This window comes from Electrona antarctica (genome assembly GCF_951216825.1).
Source record: "Electrona antarctica genome assembly, chromosome: 12".
NCBI lineage: Eukaryota > Metazoa > Chordata > Actinopteri > Myctophiformes > Myctophidae > Electrona > Electrona antarctica.
The window spans coordinates 24276579-24297234 of NC_136793.1; the positions used below are offsets into that span (position 1 = coordinate 24276579).

At 41.5% G+C, this 20656-nt stretch overlaps 1 protein-coding gene across 1 annotated transcript; it reads right to left on the reverse strand.

The window, feature by feature from the left end:
* Positions 1-3453: 3453 nt before the first annotated feature.
* Positions 3454-7465, reverse strand: ptger4a (prostaglandin E receptor 4 (subtype EP4) a). The gene is made up of 2 exons (XM_079515677.1): positions 6333-7465; positions 3454-5505 (listed from the first exon to the last, which is right to left on the reverse strand). Exons 1-2 carry the CDS (start codon positions 7158-7160, stop codon positions 4867-4869), a joined length of 1467 nt encoding a protein of 488 aa, XP_079371803.1. The 5' UTR covers positions 7161-7465; the 3' UTR covers positions 3454-4866.
* Between the last annotated feature and the right edge of the window lie 13191 nt (positions 7466-20656).

Sequence of the window (20656 nt, forward strand, 5' to 3'; positions counted from 1 at the left end):
ACTTAAAGCCAATCCAAGTCTGACAAATGAAAGGCTGTTTTCTGAGAACTGGTGTTTAATGGTAGAGCCTAGGCCATAGGTCAATCTACACACTACGGTTCATTCAGAACTGGTGTTTAATGGTAGAGCCTAGGCCCTAGGTCAATCTACACACTACGGTTCATTCGGGTAAACAAAATTAAAACAGAGGTCTCATGTTTCTTGACCTTATTTGGTTTCCATCACCCTGAATTACGTCTCAGCATTTACTTCATCACTTTCAGGGCAATAACACATGCACTTACGTCACTCTGAGACCTTAATCACTGTTCCCTCCATACGCTCTGTTCTGGCTCATTCACATTGACATATTGGGATTGGCTTTTGTCCTTTACTCTCAAGCATGTCGGCAGATGCAGCGTAGCAGCAGGTGCACTCTGTTGTTTATCACTGTCAGTGCCGATGTCACAGCCCACAGGCGACAGAGTGCAGAGTGACAGGGTGATATAAATGTATAAATCTGGTTCTTATGTTTCGTCCATTACTTGTGATGCACATAGATCTGCATCATAATGTTGTCTCTTCCTAATTGTAAGTAGATAGTTATGTTATATTGTTGTATGTTATATCCCCTTGGGGAAACTTGTCCATTACATTTGGCCCATCCTAACTCATTGTAAGTTGATATGAAGCACAGAAAGCTGTGACCTGATTATCTGATTAGCCTTCAACACACTCCATAACATACAAAAACATAACACTCATCACTCTATTTGCTGTTTAGAATGGACCAATTTCCAATGGAGGACAGAGGTCACTGAGGCTACTGTCCGGAGCATTTGTGAATGGACACTTCTTCACACACAGTCTGTAAATGTCATCATGTCTCATTGGTTGGCCATTTGCACATCTAATGAGGCACAGCTTTCTGGTAAGAGGAGAGAATATTGAATTGCTCTGAGGTAAAGAGAGCTTGTTCCATGCAACACGGCGCCTTGCAAATTCAACACTTTTTGCAGTTTAATTTAATTTATGTGGTACTTTCCAGTGTCTGGAGATTACTGTGTTTAAAGCCTTCTCCACAGTGTTTGCCCACACCACTGCATTGCTTGTTTAAGCTTAATCACATTGAATTGGAGCCATAAACGGTGTTTATTGTTTAACGAGAGGAGCTTTTTTTTCTCAGTTTAGCTCCTTGGGAATTTTGCTCTTGCTCTTGCTTGTTTTCACACATTACTTTCGTCTCAATATTACAATGCAAAGATTTTCCTCTAAAGTATTTATTTCACATAACCTCAGCCCAGCGTGTTAATAAACCCTAGAGATCTTGCCCCTGTCTTTTTCCCCTCATAAATCTGCTCTCTGAAAATAGCCGATCTCTACAAGCTTACAGTGCATCACAACTCTTGTGACTTGTGAGCTTGTACTGTAGAAGCTTGTGGATCTTCTTTTTGCTAAATGTTCGCCTATTTTTGACAAATGCTTGCCTATTTTATGCCATGTCCAGAATAAGGACACTCGGGTTCATGCATAGTTAACTTTCATTCACTCACTTTTGCTTGTGTCAACTGGAAAGTGGTGGCCTGCACCTCCAAGGGGCTGTTTGTTTGCGTAAATGGGGGTCATGAGATGATCTCAGTACAGTTGGAAAAGGGCAGCGAGTGTGAGAACATTATGTCATCAATTTCCATATTATATTGATAACAGTGGTGGAAAGTATAAAGTACTCAAGTAGGACTGTACTTTTTTTTTTAGGTTTCTTTGTTTTCTACTTTACTGGAGCATTTCCAATTTTAAATACTTTTACTTCTACTCCACTACCTCTCAGAGGCAAATGTTGTCCTTTATTCCACTGCAATTATTTAAAAAAATAAATACAAATAAATTGTGGTTACATTGTAGATTTCAATTATCATTACCGTAACATACATTAACACTTCAGCCCTATAATGGCTACAGTATACTGCGGCTATTATATCCCTAACCCAAGATCACAACGCATCACAAAGCCTTGTGAGCTTGTATATCTGCTCTTTTCAAAAGATTTGTTTAAAGGACAACTTTGTTTTTTTTCCCCAACCAAGGTTCATGTTTAGGTTGTTATTAGAGAAAGTAAAAGATAAGTGTTAATTTTTTTTTTTTTCATTTGCTGCTTTATTTTGTTTTAGCAATTTTAGCTGTTTTTGACAGGGGGCGAGGGTATGTATTTTTTGACAAAGAATTATGGCGATGTCAAAAATAGCAAAAATCGCTAAAACGAAAGAAAGCAGCAAATGAAAAGACCACCCATCTTTTACTTTCTCTAATAACAACCTTTAAGTATATTTTGATGCCAATACTTTTGTACTTTTACTAGAGTCAATTTGGAATAGCAGATTTTTACTTTACTTTATTTTACTTTTACTATTAAACAGAGCATTTATATTGTGGTATTGACACTTTTACTTTAAAAATGTGAGTTCATGATAATAATAACATGCAAAAGGTTCTACTGATTATGCTACACATCCTATGTGAAGCTGACAAAACATGACATTATTCCATGGTTGGTAATTTGCCATATTATAATTAATATAATATATACACTTGCATCATGTATGCATGCTCATAAACACATGCACAAATAAATACACACTATGTTTTTTACTCCTAATGCCGGTGATGCCAGAGGTGTCAGAGATGATTTGTAACATAATGACACAGATAAAACAGTAAAACAAATAAATAAATATACATCCTTATGACTCATAATAACTTTAATACACTCCAATCACGTGTAAGTTCATGTAGAAAGAATGCAATAAAAGCACATACAATTTATGAAGTGATTTAAAGTGTTTTCAGTATATCAGAACACAATATTCTTATTCATAAAAACACTATTTATCATAATGTCACCATTTTCATTACAGCATAAAGTCTACGTATAAACTGAATTCATATACATTCTATTTTTTATTTTATTTCTGGTGCCAGGCTAGTCCAGATTTATGTAGCCTATGAGTTAACACCATCAAGACAAACCAGAAGGGCTAGACTGTAATCTGCTATAACACTAAACACTTTCAAAACAGAATTCATGTGTCGGGACTGTTGGCCTAATACATTGATATAAAGTTCAGTTAAAATATTCTATGAAGCCAAAGGTTCAGTCTCTCACAACATGCGAGGGACTGAACAGTATCTGAACAGCATCGGTGTAGCTAAATAACAATATACCTGTATTGTCGCTGTTGGTGGAAGCCTTGCATGTCCAAAAACTGGAAAAGATAACCTGTGTTCCAATGAATCTAATGTAGTTTTTTGTCACAAGCTCTTATTAAAAATAGGTTTATTATCTATAAAACCTCACAGCATGGATGTACACACTTTCACTTTAATTTTCAACATGTTTCAAAAATAGCGAAGATCGATATGCTGTGAGCTTGTAGATCAGATATTTTTGCTACTTTTGTATGACACCGTGTATGATGAAGTAGGACATTTCAACAAAAAGGTTGAATGCAAGGTTTCTGCTCTACAGCAACAATGCATTTATTGACAGGGCTGCATATCTTCATTATTATAGAAGAAAACAAAAGCCGAAACTCTGTTTTAGGATGGATTTTCCCGCCATGTGGTGAGATTTATTATTTATTTACCTTCTCATAGAGAAGAATATTCTTTATTAATCTATACACATTGATTTTGTGAACATTTTCTATTCTAAAATTGACTCTTAAGTCTTAAAAGTGCTATTTGTAAAGATGCAGAATAGACATTCAAGCATTAACGTCTAGACTCTAAACTTTCAAACCACCCAGTAACTGTCCACCAAACTGATAACACTCTGTAGCAGTGGAAAGATGTTAATACTTTAGCACTTGTGTTGCGAACAGACATATGATAGTCTTTTTATAAATATGGCACTGGTAATAATTGTACACTTGGAAGATGGAAAAGGGAACATGTTCAATGGAGATTACATATTTTGTATGCACTCCAAGTCCGTGGAACAATAACACTCTCTTCAGAGACACATCATGGTACCACACTGTACAGTACATTAGTCATGGAACTATAAATGAACATACGGTAGGTTATGTGCTTCAAAACTACTGTAAAACAGAGTGCAGTATGAATTGATGCTTAGCTAGCAAGCAATACAAAGGCAGCACAAATACCAGTGCTTACTCATCAAGATTCAATGATTTTCTATTTACCATAAAGACCACAAGCATACTGACTCAGGCATTCTAGTTTACTGGACATATGGACTTTCACATTCAAGTTTTCCACGGTGTTTGAGCAGTTATTTAAAGTTAAGGCGACAGCTCTGCCGTCATTGACATGTGAATCATGAGATGTATCATCTCTGTCCTTAACATCTGCTGTGGTCGAAATAAAAGAAGACACTTGCGTTATAGTTGCGAACGCAGTGAGCATTTACTATGAGACCCAGCAGATCATGTCTGTCTGTCTGTGTGTCTGTCACGCTGTAACACCACCCGCCCACCACCAGAGGGCGCAGCTGTATCACACACAAAAACACACCCACACACACACACAACTTAACTTTAAAAAAAAAAACGTAAAAAGGAAAAACTTTAAAAGGAAAAACTTTAAAAAAAAAAAACTTAAAAAAAAATTAACACAAAAAAAAGAGAACTTAAAATTACATAATTTATTCTAATTGTTGTTTTTGCAATTTACGAGCTGCGTTCGCTTCCCGCGTTCGCGCGTCTTACTTGTTATCCATCATTGTACTAAATTTGCTATATGCTTTACTCTGTTTTTAAGCCTTAAGTGGTTTTCAATGAAATTACAGTCTTGTTTGACAAGTTAGCTTTGACCAGTCTTTAGGAGTCTCACCAACAATTCAGTTCAAACAATAACAAGGATCGGATGTCAGATTAATTTCTCTTCCACTGTCTCTGTGCTGAGCGACACTTGAAGTGCTTGGTCTTTTGCGCATGTCTGCATAACAGTCACAGCCGAGATGTCCTTGGTCACATATGTACCCTCTCTACTCTCTTTTTCCATTTTCTCATCATCACTGACCTGTTCTGTCGAGTAAGAGCACTGGGAGTCTCTGACTGAAGGCTGTTCTGTCGAGTAAGAGCACTGGGAGTCTCTGACTGAAGGCGGTCTAGAGTCAAACTGTCCATCTAAATGATGGAAGCCAGTGTACATTTCACCTGCTTTGGGCAGGTAGAGAAGGGTCTGAGAGGTACTGGATATGGATCCATCTCTCAGATCGCGGGACATCAGGATGTGAATGTCCTTAGTAGAGATGATGGAGGACAGCCGATTAGTGTCCATGCAGTGGAAGTGTCCCTGTCTTTGTTGTCTCCGTGCTCCAATCTTGCAAGAGACGCATTTGATTTTCTCCAGCAGCTTTAGAAACACAGCCTTGCGAAGCAGGATGTAGATCCAGGGATCGAGGATAGGATTGAAGGAGGCGAAACGAATCGCTCGCAGATCGGGATTCTTTTCCAGCCGTAGCTCCACTGGAGTCTTATACAGCTGGTTCCAAAACACCTGAGCCTGAAAGACAATATATAAATTAAATATATAATAGGGCAAAAGCAGGATAGTTAAGTATATATGTGCAATGCTCGTGCAGCAATCTGGGAACCCATTTGCAAAAAGGGGGGGGGGGGGGGGGGGGGGGTGGCTGCTTTTGAGAGATTAGAATCAAAGTGACTCAAAAGAAAAACACAATTGAATACTCAAATCTCTCAACAGCACCAGACATCAATGACACAATCAGCTACATTTTTGATAGCTCTTTTGAAAGCCTGGAAGTCTTAGGCCTACTGAATTGAAAAGAAAAATCACACCCGTGTGAAGTGAGGGGCACTAATATATTAAAGTTTAACTCATGTTGATTAGGTGATGTAAAACAAACGGTGCCAAGACAAACATTAAATTCTCTTTATTGTTAATGGCTTAATGTTTGTGTTAGGGACAAGATGACGTAAATTTCCCTTCATTGTCAATCACGTTTTTAAAACAAACATTGAACTAAAAACAAACATTAAACCTATAGGAGGGGCTAGCGCGGCAGCGCCCCTCAAAAATAACAATAATCAGGAGGCCCAATTTGTCTTCTCTCTCAGGGGGGTCCAAAATGTGAAGACCCCTAGATTAAAGCATTGATTGATGATTCAATTGACTGACATTTGTATTGAACTTAAAATTCCAAGGGAAAAAAGGTACACAAGGCTTGTTTCCACTGTGGTCCTTAGCAGAATTAAGAAAACTCAATTACACACAAAAAGTGTTAATACAATGTATTAATGATAAAATATGTGCATACGCTTTTGTGCGTAAAATACGCGCGCAATTTAATGACAAGAAAACAAACTTACTACAAGTGGAATGGAACAGACGAGCACCACTACCGACGTGCCGATGAGCAGAATAACCATCTGGATCTCTGCACCATTTAGGCAGCCGAAGCTGCGTCCTCCTCTCCTCCTCAGATCCACAACATTCCGCCCCACGTCGGTGCCCAGCGACATCCTGCGAACAAAGCGCAGGTGCATCCGAATCAAAGCTCCGCACACCAGCACGTTACAGATCACGGTGGCGAGGATAAGAACGGAGCTGAAGCCAGCATATATGAAGGAAAAAGCGGCGCCGCTGGTGTGGTTGCTCCTCCAGTCTATGAAGCACCAGGTCTTCGGATACTGCTGTTTGACTTGTCCAAAGCCCATGCTGGGCAGCGCGCAGAAGAGCGCGTTGGAGATGTATATTGCTAGGAGCGTCAAGCCCGCCAGTCTCTTGTCAACGAAGTCGTTATAGAAATATGCATGATTTATGGCCATGTATCTCTCTACTGACATCGCACATATGATGCTCAGTCCCGCCAGAGAGAAGAAGAGCAAGGTGAATCCAAAGTACTGACAGAGCGAATCTCCTCCCGGCCACGATCCTTTCACGTAAGTGGCGATGGTGACTGGACTGGCGAGCAGTGTCCCCAATAGGTCTGTGACTGCCAGTCCACAGACCAGTGTGTAAAACGTGGTCTCTTTCTGCTCTTTTCGCGATTTACACAGAACCACTATAGCGATGACATTCCCGACTACACCGAAAATAAACATAATAGACGGTATGGTCGGGACCATGATCCTACCTGTCATTGAGTGATTGCTCATTTTAGTGACCTTTAAGCACAGCTCAAGAAGTAAAAACATATATAATGTATCGCCAGTATTTCCATTCTGCAGTCAACAGGTGCCTTAATGGCACCAGTGCAAAAACACCTGACAAACATTGTTGTTATAGTCACAACAATTTGTTTCTTCAAACTAACTTTTATCCAAGTTGACTTGTTAGTTGATTACTGACAACTCCTCCCTAGAAAAGTTTGCCACACATAAAGCCTTCTCGCCGACGCCGAGACATTATACCTGGAGGCTACATCAAGTCAGTCAGAGCCAGAGGTCCACAATACGAGTGAGTTCAGTTCATTGAAATTTGTCTAAATTCTCCTCTGTAGAATGTCGTCCCGCCCCTTTATTTCACTGCCCCCCGCACGCACGCACACACACCGTACACGCACGCACACACTGCGCGCGCACGCACACACACACACACAGTGCCTGTCACCTCTTGTCAGAAAAAGCCTCGACTGCACTCATTCACATCCTGTCTCTGACTCCCATATAGGCTACTGATTACAACAATCATGTCAAGCTTTATTAAAAACTATCCCTAAAACATATGCCAAGAGTAATGATTTAGATAGAAGCTACCGGTATAAAAGTAATGAAAGGAAAAGAAAAGAAAGCAAATGGGACAAATGCATTGTGTGAGAGGGAGGATGACTGATTTAAGCAGTCACACCTGGCCTGAGTCAAACTAGAACTGGACTCAGAGCTGGGTGTGGCTGCGCACCTGTTGTGCATGGACTTGATCAAGGCACAACAGGATAAATCAGTCATCTCCACAAACAGTCAGAAAAGAGGCTCTGTCCGGACAGTGCCTCTTTTCTGACAAAGATAGGCTCAGCACAGAAATGCAAAAACTATCAGTACGGTATAACATATTTGGTAGTAAATTAAAATAAGCATATAGGAAATGTCCATATTGGCTCCATTGCACGGTCATGATAAGGAGCATGCTGACTTGAATCGGCTGATAACATCCGAAGTGGGTGATATTATACATGTGAGTCACGACTCACCACATAAACATAATACCGGTAGTCATTGTTTAATTTACCTCCATAGCTCTCTACTCACAGAGACAAGAATAATACTACAGTAATAATTCTGCCTGCCTCTGTCCTCACTATCACCCAGAGTAAATAAACACAGTGTACGACAGAGGGTCAGCTATGATACCCCTGGCCCAGGTCTGATGCAATGTGTGTAGACCACAGGTTCACAAACACTGGTTTCAGGACCCATTTGTGGGGCGCGGACACATTTTCATTTTGTTTTCATGGTTTTCATGGTTGTAGATCAGCTATTTTCACTAGGGACTTTGGGTCCCGGGCAAACGTCTAATTTCTCTTTTGGATCTTGAGCTAAAAAGTTTGGGAATCGCTGAAGACTTTAAGGTCCCAATTACAGCTACTGAATTTGCTGAAATACTCAAACCATAATTATCAGATCGCAGTGCAGTATTTGAAATGTATCTATACAGTACCTTTATCTATCCTTTCCCTTAAAGCAGTGGTTCCCAAACCTTTCTGGCCATGCAACCCCTGTTACCTCCCGACCTTTATCCACATATATGCACATATATGAACCTAAATATTCCATATATATGCAGGATAGGCTATATTCTGCATATACTTGCCATATATTGGCATATGTTAATATATTTAAAAAAATAAAAAAACCATAGCACAACCATTAGCCTTTTCATGTCGCTCACCCCCTAGAAGGCGTTCACGCACCACGCAGCACAAGGGGTGCACGCACCACAGTTTGATTGTATTTGAGTCTTTTGTTTAATGTAATGTTGTTTAACCGTTAAACAACATTACATTAAACAAAAGACTCAAATACAATCAATTATGGCTCTTGAAATCACTAATTTGTTGATTGAAGTATACTACCAGTAAGACGCCCTGAGGGTGAGAAGCGACCTCGCCCTAAAACAACAGAGCTTCTTAATACGGCACAGTTAATAGGAGTTATACTATTAATCTTGTGTCAGTGAGGTCAGATGTAAAGTTGCTGGCCGGCTCCATATGCAGATGTAGGTGATGATCCAGTCTTCTCCATGTGTGGTTATCCAGGGTTTGATTAGGTCAGTGTCGTGATCTTCATATACAGTATGGGGACGGCCATATGGAGCCGTCCATATTTTCTCTATTTAGTTTCAAATATCTTTATTGTGAAGCACAAAAATGGGAAATGTGTGATTTAAATAATTTCGTTATAATATTATGTTGTTATGTTGATATTATTTAATGACATTCCCAAAATAGGGACATCAGGTTGAAAGTGGTTAAGTTATCCTAGCAGTAGCCTCGGTACCCAGGCTTTTCCCCCCGGTTTAGCAGAGGTTATGGCATATGGGATTATTCACATCAGTTCTTTTGTTCACAAACTACCTACTGCACAGTACCTTGGCTGGAGTGAAACAGCCACATGTGTTGAACTCCCAGGAACACAAACCTTGAGTCCCCACGTCATGTGTGACGTCATTAGACTAGACTGACCCCGCTGGCTCAAACAACACATGCATGCTGCTTTCTCTGTTCACAAGGTAGGCCTACTGCATGTGAGTTTTTTCTTACTATGGAATATTACATAACGGTCGCTTTTGATTATGAAAATGCCCGTTTTTATGTGTGTGATATTGGCCATATTACGTCACCCAATGAAATTGTGCCACAATAACTCCAGTGTTATTGTGTTGTTGTTATTGTGTGTGTGTGTGTGTGTGTGTGTGTGTGTGTGTGTGTGTGTGTGTGTGTGTGTGTGTGTGTGTGTGTGTGTGTGTGTGTGTGTGTGTGTGTGTGTGTGTGTGTGTGTGTGTGTGTGTGTGTGTGTGTGTGTGTGTGTGTGTGTGTGTGTGTTGGGCCTTGGTAGAATGTTCTGTAAGTAGATTTGAAAGATTACACCTCTCATGAATGTGCTTTTCCTGGATTTGTTTGTGGAAGTCAGATAACCTGCAGCGTGGTCCTATGACCACCAGTGTACAGCTCAAAGAATGTAGCTGTGACTTCACAGACATAATCGTGCAGTCAAGTGGGACTTGTAGCGAGACTTGTTTATCCAAATGCTGACAGGAGACAACATGGTCTGTATAGATACAGACAGAAAAAAAGAAAAAAGCCAGTGCTTTAATTCCTGCACCAAACAATCCCAACATTGTTTGTGAGGTCTATGTGTAGGTCTACGTAAACTGAACGTAAGCAGCCTCTAAGCCTTTCCACTTGGAGGAAAACACACTGATGACTTTTCTCCATTTGTAGTTGTTTTGGGCCTGACTACCTTGCCTCTAAGGACAAGATGGAAGATGAGAGGGGAGAGAACAACTAGAACCACAAATATGTGGCACACTGTGTGTGCCGCAGCAGATAGGCATAGCTCTGGGTGATTCCTTCACAACAGTGCCTCTGTTTTTGCCTTTAATGTTAGGGTTGAGACTTTTGATTTATAGGCATGCTGTAGGTCTGGGCTTGTCATGGGCCTTCCTATTTAAAAACACAACAGCCTGTAGAGCAGAACGCCACAGTTATTACTCCATTTCTATGGACAGTTACAGACACATGTACAGACACATTCACTTGTTTGTGGGATGGCTGAGAGAGCTACCTGTCCTCATTCCAAGCCTGCAATATGGCTCTGGGTATTTTCAAAGTGGTTCTTTAATCACTGTGAAGTGTGAACCAGTCGATTCTGCAGCGCATTATATACATGTTTGTTGCTCAAGGCTGATTTGTGTGTGATGGTAGTTTAGGTTGTGAGTATAGTAGTGGCAGCCAAACTCTCAGTCTGTTGAATAATTGTTGTATAATTAGTCTACTCTAGGGTTACTTAAACTATGCATTGAGACTCAAAATACAGTACAATGCAGGTCTGTCTCTGATGGGTCCACACCTAAGATGTTTTTTTATATAATAGTTTATTATATAAATGAGAAAAAGAGGTTGCGCATCAGCAATGGTTTTCAGTGGAGTGCTAGACCCAAACTATAACAAAAAACATTGCATGGATGCACCTGGGACGTATCCTCAGTGATGTATCCCAAGGTCTTTGGGGTTTCGGGTCTCTCGAACATCATACCTCTCACTCAGGCGACCCAGCCGGGGTGATCAAGTCCCGACTTACGTCCCAGTAGCTACCCTCGATCAGTCCCATTAGGGAAAGACAGGGCCACACAATCCGGCTGGGAGGTACGCTTCTGGCGCATGGAAGGACTAGGCTCTGTGGGTTGACTCCTGTCCGGGCCCCTCCTACGTCTCACCAGGACCACTCCTGCTCTAACCAGGCCCAGGACCTGTGCGTTGCACCAGAGTCCCAGCACCAGACACTTCATTTAGGAGTGGTGGATTCCTAAGCTGCAATGGTTCCGCAGACTCCACCCGAGCGAGAAGTTGGTGCTGCAGGCTACGCTTGCGGCTTGAATGGCCCTCCTAAAGGCCTCACCGATGGTTGTTTGGGCTTCCTCCTCACGGAGGACACAGGCTGGGGCGCTAACCCATACTGCTCACCCGGTTGCCGTCTACATTCCGGCTGTCACCCGTCTCTCCGGTGGTCACCAGACTATACCTGGTTGCCACATAGTCTATTCCTATGAGTCACTATAAATAGAAGAACTATAACAAAAAACATCGCATGGATGCACCGGACGTATCCTTAGTGATGTATCCCAAGGTCATCAGGGTTTCAGGTCTCTCGAACATCATACCCCTCACTCAGGCGACCCAGCCCGACTTACTTCCCAGTAGCTACACTCGATCAGTCCCATTAGGGAAAGACAGGGCCACACAATCCATTGGAACTACTCCAGAACTACTCTGCCAGGGCTGGGAGGTACGCTTCTGGCGCATGGAAGGACTAGGTTCTGTGGGTTGACTCCTGTCCACTCCTGCTCTCACCAGGCCCAGGACCTGTGCCATTGCACCAGAGTCCCAGCACCAGACACTTCATTCAGGAGTGGTGGATTCCTAAGCTGCAATGGTTCCGCAGACTTGACCCGAGCGAGAAGGTGGTGCTGCAGGCTCTGCTTGCGGCTTGAATGGCCCTCCTAAAGGCCTCAGCGATGGTTTGTTTGGTTTTGACACAGGCTGGGGCGCTAACCCATCTCCAATATACCGGGTTCATCAAAAAGTAGGAATGAATAAAATCCCAAAAAGGTAGCACATCCAAACTTTAAAATAAATGGAGGACAAAATCCTTTTTGGGATTTTTTTTTAAATTCGGCTGGGCACACTGTAGCAGCTTTACACATGCAGAACTGGGAGATTCCCAGTACAAAGACTGTTTTGGCCTGTTTATTAGCCACTTTCTCAACTCGAAAACCCTGGATTAAAAACCTTTTTCGTTTTTTGTTTGTTCTTTTATTATTTTCATATTAAACAGGATACGGTCTAAGCCCTTTGTCAACCGTCTGCAAACCGAACCACGTGTCCACCTGTTGAAGAAGAAAAAGAGGGGTGAAATGAAGTATTGGAAAATAAAAAAGGTGCACTGCAATGTTTTCACACTTTGCATAGACTGGCAGCCCTGAGTGATGGCAAGAGGTAGTGTAACTGTTCTGACACCTGCAGTGTGTGTGCCAGACCAGTGCGGTACAGTGCGGTACAGTGCGGTACATTGATAGGATTCTAATTGGGGACGAGGGGCTGATCTTAAACAAGAAAGGTTCTACGGGATAACCTGTCTGTCTGTCAGCGGCCAAAGATCCCCCCCCCCCCCCCCCCCCCCCCCCCCCGCAGAGGATTTCATGCTGTTATTTAAACCTTATAGGCCTACTTTGTACATTCAATTCAACCATAATGATTCTATTAATTTATGCCATCATAAATGCATTGGAAGTACAATATTGTTGATAAGCCCAATCTGTCCACATATTTTCAATTGAAAATAGAAGGAGGGCTTTTGTGTACGTTTACAAGGAGCTTTGGTAAACTACTAGATAGGCCTAACATCCGTATGCTATCTCATACAACATGACAAAACTGCAGCACCAACAATGAGATGTAAACTGTTTGCATTGGCAGCTAGGACAGTTTGAGATATCGTGCCAGCAAGGAAATAGTAACCCTAGCTGTGTCTCAAATGTGTTATCAGACCATGACATGAGTAGTATTTGTTTCTAAATGCCAATGAGGTAATCAGATTATCCCATCTCTCATTGGCATCTGTGATTTTGTACATGAAACGGCATACTTTTAACAACCACGTTTCATCTTTTTCATTATGATGAAAAACCCTCCTCAACACACAGGGACCCCAGAAAGGACACTTTATTCCCCAGGGCCCAGGGTGTGCATCCGAAGGGGGTTACACATAGTATATGGACGTACACGTACACATAAGCTTATCAAATTTCAATATGACATTGAGGAATCTCATTCATTAACCAACTGTTCCATCTCATAAGGTCAGTTTTCCCCTGAGGAGGGAATGAACTACCCAGGTGGCCACGCTTAATTGGCACCAAATAGCACCCTTACAGGAAGTGCTCAATCCAGTGTTATTCTGTCAAAACAAACAGTTTATATTCCATGGAGAAACCTAAGCACTCTATGTTGTTGTACAAGTGAACCATTGGATAAAGCCTCCTGCTAATCATTAACAGGGACAATGCTGTAGTAGAGTTACCTTACGGACAGTTATGGCTAATCTTTACAAGGACACGGAGGTGCGACCGCCCAGAAGGACATGATGGGAACAAGTGTGCAGGCTGCAGGGTATTATGCTGATGATGCATGAATTAACCAGATGAACCCTAGCGTCCCGATTCTGGAAATAGGCGAACATTTGGCGAAAATGTGCAAACATTCCAGAAAAATAGCAGAGCGCTACAAGCCAGTGTTGATTACGTCAACCAAAACTAAGGTAAAAATTACTACCCTTTTTCACTAAGGAAAACTAAACATAAACGAAATAAAAACTAAGTTATGGTGACTAAAACTAAGACTAAATATATTGACAATTGTGTCAACAAATTAAAAACTAGACTAAAATGTTAGGTAGGGACTAGGAGAAGAGATCCAGTAGAACTAAAAGACAAGTCATTTTATGCTTGGTTGCATGCTGAAAATTGCAGATCTACAAGCTCACAACTTGCAATCTGCTATCGTTGAACATTTTTTGAAAAATGTTGAAAGTGTTTGAAAACCTTTGAATAATTCTCTTCTGGGGGTGCCTGGCACAAAAGATTTTAAGATGCGGGGTCCGTGGGCAAATACATAGCATTTTTGGGCGGTCCAATGGAATTAAATAATTTGAGGACCAACCACTGATTTAGACGGCATTTGTAGAACCGGCCTCGGGTCTTAAAAGGTCCAGAACATTCAAAGAAGCAAACCAAAGCACATTAACCAAACCAAATGAAACTCATTGTTACGCATGCTGATGTGGACTCCTGATTAATCAACTAATTTATATTCCATGTAACGAGTACAGGAAGTGGTTCTGTGCGGACACTGAATGTGTGCTTACAGTTGGATGCTAACCTGCTGATGACAGCATGTGAATCATCATGTTTGATTATCCTGTTTAGTTTTGCTCTTATCTGGTAGTTCCACTATTATCCTGCTGGCAATTACTTATATGTTTCACCAGCACATACACTTTATGCCATATGATATTCAATGGATGTCATGTGTAAGCCAGATGGTAGACATTTATTAATTTGTGGGAAATGGAATTTGAGCTTCACCCCACTGATACGAAAATGAAAGCCTGGGTATCGAGGCTACCCCACTGATGGCTGCTCAGAGGCAGGGAGAGGCAGGGAGCTTTTTTGGGGGGGGTTCGTATCTTGCTCAGGGACACATCAACACATGCAGTATACTACTGGGCAGACTAGGAGGCCAATTGCATGACTTTGTTATTACCAGATGGCCAATGTACCCACTAAGCTATGTGTTTACTTGATGCTTAATGTGAGGGTTCTGTTCTGTTCTGATGAGGATTATGTGATTAGGTTACGACAACTTGATTTGCATCACTACTGAGACAGCAGGGGCAGGACTGTTCTGTTCTGAGGGGTGCAGTAGCCAACTGTAGCACACCTGAGCCATGAGTCCATACAACAGTACATACTTACATACAAAATCTGGAGTGTTCATTTGAACCACTTTCAACCCTGATACCCTGAAGAAGGGATTTTTTTACCGAAACGTTGGTAACCTAATAAAAGGTTTTTTTGCATCGTGACTACGAGCTGTGCGACCTCTCCTTCCTATTTCTTTTTTTTTTCAAGTTACGTTTTATTGAATTTTAATCAAACATACATGAAAACGAAACGACTGACAATTGACAATACATACAACCGAAAACAAAACAAGACAATATACGTACAATACACACAATACACACAAGGGGAGATGTCTGCCTCTCTTCTCTATCGATGATCATTCATAATACATAAGTACCTCAAACAGGTGCATATACAGGTTTAACTGAAACTATACAAAATCAGGTCTTATGGTAGAAACATGAGCAATCCATCTAAACCAGTTATCTGTGAAGACTTCAACTTGACCTCTGAAGCTGAATGTAATTCTCTCCATAATAAATATACTATAGATTAAATCAATCCATTCATTTATAGTTGGTATTACATTTGTAAGCCACTTTTTTGTTAAGGCTTTTTTGGATGCCACCAGCAATACCCTCAATAGATACTGATCCTGCTTTACAAATTGAAGTCCCTCCAGATCTGCAAGATACATGGTTTTAAAATCAAAAGGAATGTCAACACCAAAAACTGCTTCCAGGACACTGTGGACACTTCTCCAAAATGGAACCACAGAAGGGCAACTCCAGAACACATGAAAATGATTTGCCAATGTTTTCTCTCCTTCCTATTTCAAGTGATACTGTAGCTTAGTGTAACTAAATATAAATGATGACTTAAGTGGGTAACTCTGAGTTCAGCTAACAATCTCTGTTTTCACTGTGTATCATCACAGTTTGGGGGAAGTATAGTGGTCTTCCATCAGTGTCAACTCAGGGTTGAGTCAACACTATTTCCCAAAGTGTATTATTATTCTATTTATAGTGACTCATAGGAATAGACTACGTGACAACCAGGAATAGTCTGGTGACCACCGGAGAGACGGGTGGCAGCCGGAAAGTAGACGGCACCTGGGAGCAGTATGGGTTGGCGCCCCAGCCTGTGTCTTCCGTGAGGAAGAAGCCCAACAAACCCACGGTGAGGCCTTTAGGAGGGCCATTCAAGCCTCAAGCGGAGCCTGCGGCACCACCAAGGGCAAGGTGGAGCCTGTGGAACCGTTGCGGCTCGAGAATCCACCATTCCTGAATAAAGTGCCTGGTGCTGGGAGTCTGGTGCAACGCACAGGGCCTGACCTGGTGAGAGCAGGAGTGGACCTGGTGAGACGTAGGAGGGGCCCGGACAGGAGTCAACCCACAGAGCCTAGTCCTTCCACGCGCCAGAATGGTACCTCCCAGTCCCGGCAGAGTAGTTCAGGAGGAACGGATTGTGTGGCCCTGGTTTTTCCCTAATGGGACTGATCGAGGGTAGCTACTGGGACGTAAGTCGGGACTTGATCACCCCGGCTGGGTCACCTGAGTGAGGGGTATGATGTTGGGAGACCCGAAACCCTGATGACCTTGGGATACATCACTGAGGATACGTCCCAGGTACATCCATGTATGTATGTATTTTGTTATTATAATTCTTCTTCTTCTTTTTCGTTTTCTTATTATATTCTTTTTTTTAAAGCGTTTAGTGAGTAATTTTTCTCAGGAGGTAGAGGTCCCTGAGCTACTGAGCACATGGAATTAACCATGCTTTGTGTCGCCCTGAGCAGGAACCTCAAATTGCCCCCCATGCCCTCACCCTGAACAAGCCACTAACTTGCCTTGGGGACTACAAATTCTCCTTTAGATCATAGTTTTGTGACCCCTCACCCTCGGGTAGCATATCAATGCTCAATGTTTTGCTGCAGCCAGCCCAGGTCCGAGGCCTTAAGGCTTTTGTTGCATGTCATTCCATTTGTATCTCCTGCCATCCCTGTGTCTCTACGCAAAACTGACGGGTGGAAAACAGAACGCACATACATTTCGTTGCGGAGAACATTATTAGCCAAATCTCAGCTGGAGGTGTGGATGCGATGCATTGTTGTGAGCTTATAGGTCTGATATTTTTAACGCATGACGGAGCATAAATAAGACATACAGTAGGGCCTACAGTTTTCTCTAATGACTTACTATCTTTGTTTATAATAGGCTATACAGTGTATAGCCTATTATAAACAAAGATAGTAAGTAATTTGTGTGTTGATTCAGCATAATAAAGAGAGAAGGTACAGTTATCAGTGAGTAGACGGTCACTGTCGCCTCCCAGACCCCGGTCGAAATGTCCGACATTTTACTAAACTGCTAAATAAATGTTAGTGTATAGTATACACTAACATTTATTTAGCAGTTTAGTAAAATGTTTAAAATTTGCAAATGGTTATAAAGATTATACATTACTGTCACTTAGGAGAAGATAAACAAATTAATCAGACAGCAAAGTTATCTGATTTCTAATTATTCCCCTATGACTGTGCTCTTTATTTATGAATAACAAAAGGAAGTAATATGCCCGTGTCAGAACACATACAAATCATCCATATCCTCAAGCTAAATAGCAGAGAAATTAGACCTTATTTGTTTTCACTTAAATCACTATGAGAGGTTTAAAATGTTAAACATGTTGTGATGTCATCCTTGATGAATAATGAAAGATTAATCAACATTGTCTTCCTCTAGAGTTGGGCTGTGCACAGGCCAGCCAAGAACAAGACAGCCAGCAACATCTTGGGCTCTTAGTTATATGACTCACACCTATAAATACTAAATAGACAACTCTGTTCCTGTTGACTTTAGTTGAAACAGAAGAGGAGAAATATATGAAAGGCTACATTTACATACTGAAGCAGAAGAAAAGTACGTTTTGTATCCCATTGCGTTACAGAACAATCCTTTTCTTCGTAAAACGATGCACCATCCTGTATATTCTGACAAATACAACAATGAGAATGTCAATTGTTCCACAAAGGGTTGTGTGTGTGTGTGTGTGTGTGTGTGTGTTGTGTGTGTGTGTGTGTATTTGAAATCTAGGCAAAATGATAATTGTTTCATTAATCACTTTAGAACATACTGTTCAGAATGGAGAGTAGGGTAGTCATTGTAGCTAACAATTTGATGGAAAAGTGCTGACTTTATTAGACGCATTGGTTTCTTGAGAGCAAACCAATGCCTTTGAGCAAGCATATTCCACCAACAAGCATGTTCAGTATAGCACAAGTGGTCTGTATGTCTAGGGTCAGTAACATACCGTATATACCGTATAGATGATAAGAAAAAAGCCATTAGCCACATTGGACAAAGTCAACAGATATAAATATCCCCCTTACTTGAGCCACTGATTTGGAAAAAGTGCTTGTATGGGTGAAAGGAAGTCAAAGAATAATGCTATATCAGTGATTTTATCTGCGTAAATGACTACTGTCTTTATTTTACCAAGGTAAACATTGCATCATCAATACAGTACATATTTTCATACTATAGTATATAGAGCAGCGGCTCCCAAACCTTTTTGGCCATGCACCCCATTACCTCCCGACCTAGCTGACGCACCCCCCACATGGACACATATGGAGACATATATTTCCTATATATCCACATATATGAACCTGAATATGACATATATACAGCATAGGCTATATTCTGCATATACTTTCCATATATTGGCATAATATGTTAATATATTTAAAACTAGAAAAAGTGCCCCTCAGGGCACAGGTCTCCACCCGGCCAGGTCAGGTTGTGGCCTCCTGGTGGCGCTATAATAGGCCAATGTGAAAAGGGTGCCATTTGTTCTTACACCATTAATGGCAATTGGATGATTTGAGGCATTTTGTTCCAAAAATGTATTTGGAAAAGTCCACCTGTTGGTGGCACTATAACAGGCCAATGTGAAAAGGGTGGGATATATTCCTCAGCCTAGTAGGAAAGTCTGTGAAAGATTTCACGTAAATTGCATGTGCATTTGAGGCATTTTGTTTCAAAAGGGCCAATCCTGCAAACTTTGAAAACCTATGTTAGCCAATTAGGATGGACTATGAAATTTCGGACAGATCCATCTTGAAGATAGTGTGTAACGATTTGCGGGATTTTTGGACAGAATCTGGAGGAGTAATATAAAAAAAAATGTGTTTTTCAAAGGTTGGCCTCCTGGTGGTGCTATAACAGGCCGTTCTGGAAATTTTGGGGCAGAGGTTCATCGTTGGCATCCAGGGAGTGTGTGCGCGAAATTTGGCATCGACCGGGTTAACGGTGCCGGAGATTAGCTATTCACAGTCGGACGGACGGAGTGCAAAACATACTCTCTCCCCATGCCTTCGACCTGGTGGAGACAATAAAACCATAGCACCACCATTAGCCTTTTCATGGCACACACCCCCTAGAAGGCGCTCGCGCACCACAAGGGGTGCACACTGCACTGCGAACCACTGGTATAGAGTATTTAGCTTATAAGTATTTTTCAAGTGGAACACAAACAGATATGTCAATGTGTCTCGCCAATACTATATCTACGTACCCCCCCCCCCCGGTCATAAGCGAGTAATAAACCACACCATTTAAGAACTTATGTTCCCCTTTGGTCAGGGACAGTCCATTCAGTTCTAAGTTCATTCATTTCCTTTGAAGGGACATTTCGACCAGGGTCTGGGAGGCGACAGTGACCTTCTGTCACGTCTACTCACTGATAACTGTACCTTCTGTCTTTATTATGCTGAATCAACACACAAACATCACTGTGAGCAAAAGCATCTCAGCTCTCAGGGAAGCAGTCGGCAAGCAGTCTATGGATTACAATGGCTCTTGTTTGTGGGTATATTCATCCTGCTCTGCATACCAGGCTGTTTCCTAAGATCATGCCATGAATACTGAATACGTAGCTACAACATAATGTGGAATTAACACATTATGTTAGGTAGGTTAGGTACGTATGGGCCATTTTCTCTCCACTGATAACTTATATATGTACAGTACATACAGTGGAGACACCGTTCATTCATACGTCATCACACAACCGTTTCTCATTCTTCAGTTGAAGAATGTTGATTTTTCTTCCCCGCCCCCCGTCAGCAACTAATCAAATACAAGTCCATGGTAATGTACGCACATCCAACACAAACTTGACAGGTGTAGATGAATAGGCTACTAAAGTTTAAGTCAAAACATTCATTATATGCACACTTCTCTAAATACACCCACAGCGCCATTTTATTTAAGGTACGTATGGTTCGTCCGGAACAGATGTGTGTTGAGTATTACCTTCCTTAATGACCGGAACATCCAGAAAACTGACTGGATTCTAAGGAAAACCTCAAATAGTTAGCAGATACTGGTGGAACTCATCCAGTGTTCATCCAAGTTGAAATATGGAGATACGAGCAACGATTATGAATACATTCAGGTGGGTTACAGCTTTTATTTTGGGACTGGCCCATTTCCTGATCCATACTGTA

What these genes read in the sequence shown, in the direction of transcription:
- ptger4a (XM_079515677.1), bottom strand. Translation starts at nt 7,160, where the DNA reads ATGTTTTTACTTCTTGAGCTGTGCTTAAAGGTCACTAAAATGAGCAAT. An exon ending in TCTGTTCCATTCCACTTGTA is followed by an intron (nt 5,506 to 6,332) that starts GTAAGTTTGTTT and finishes ATTGTCTTTCAG; the next exon opens with GCTCAGGTGTTTTGGAACCA.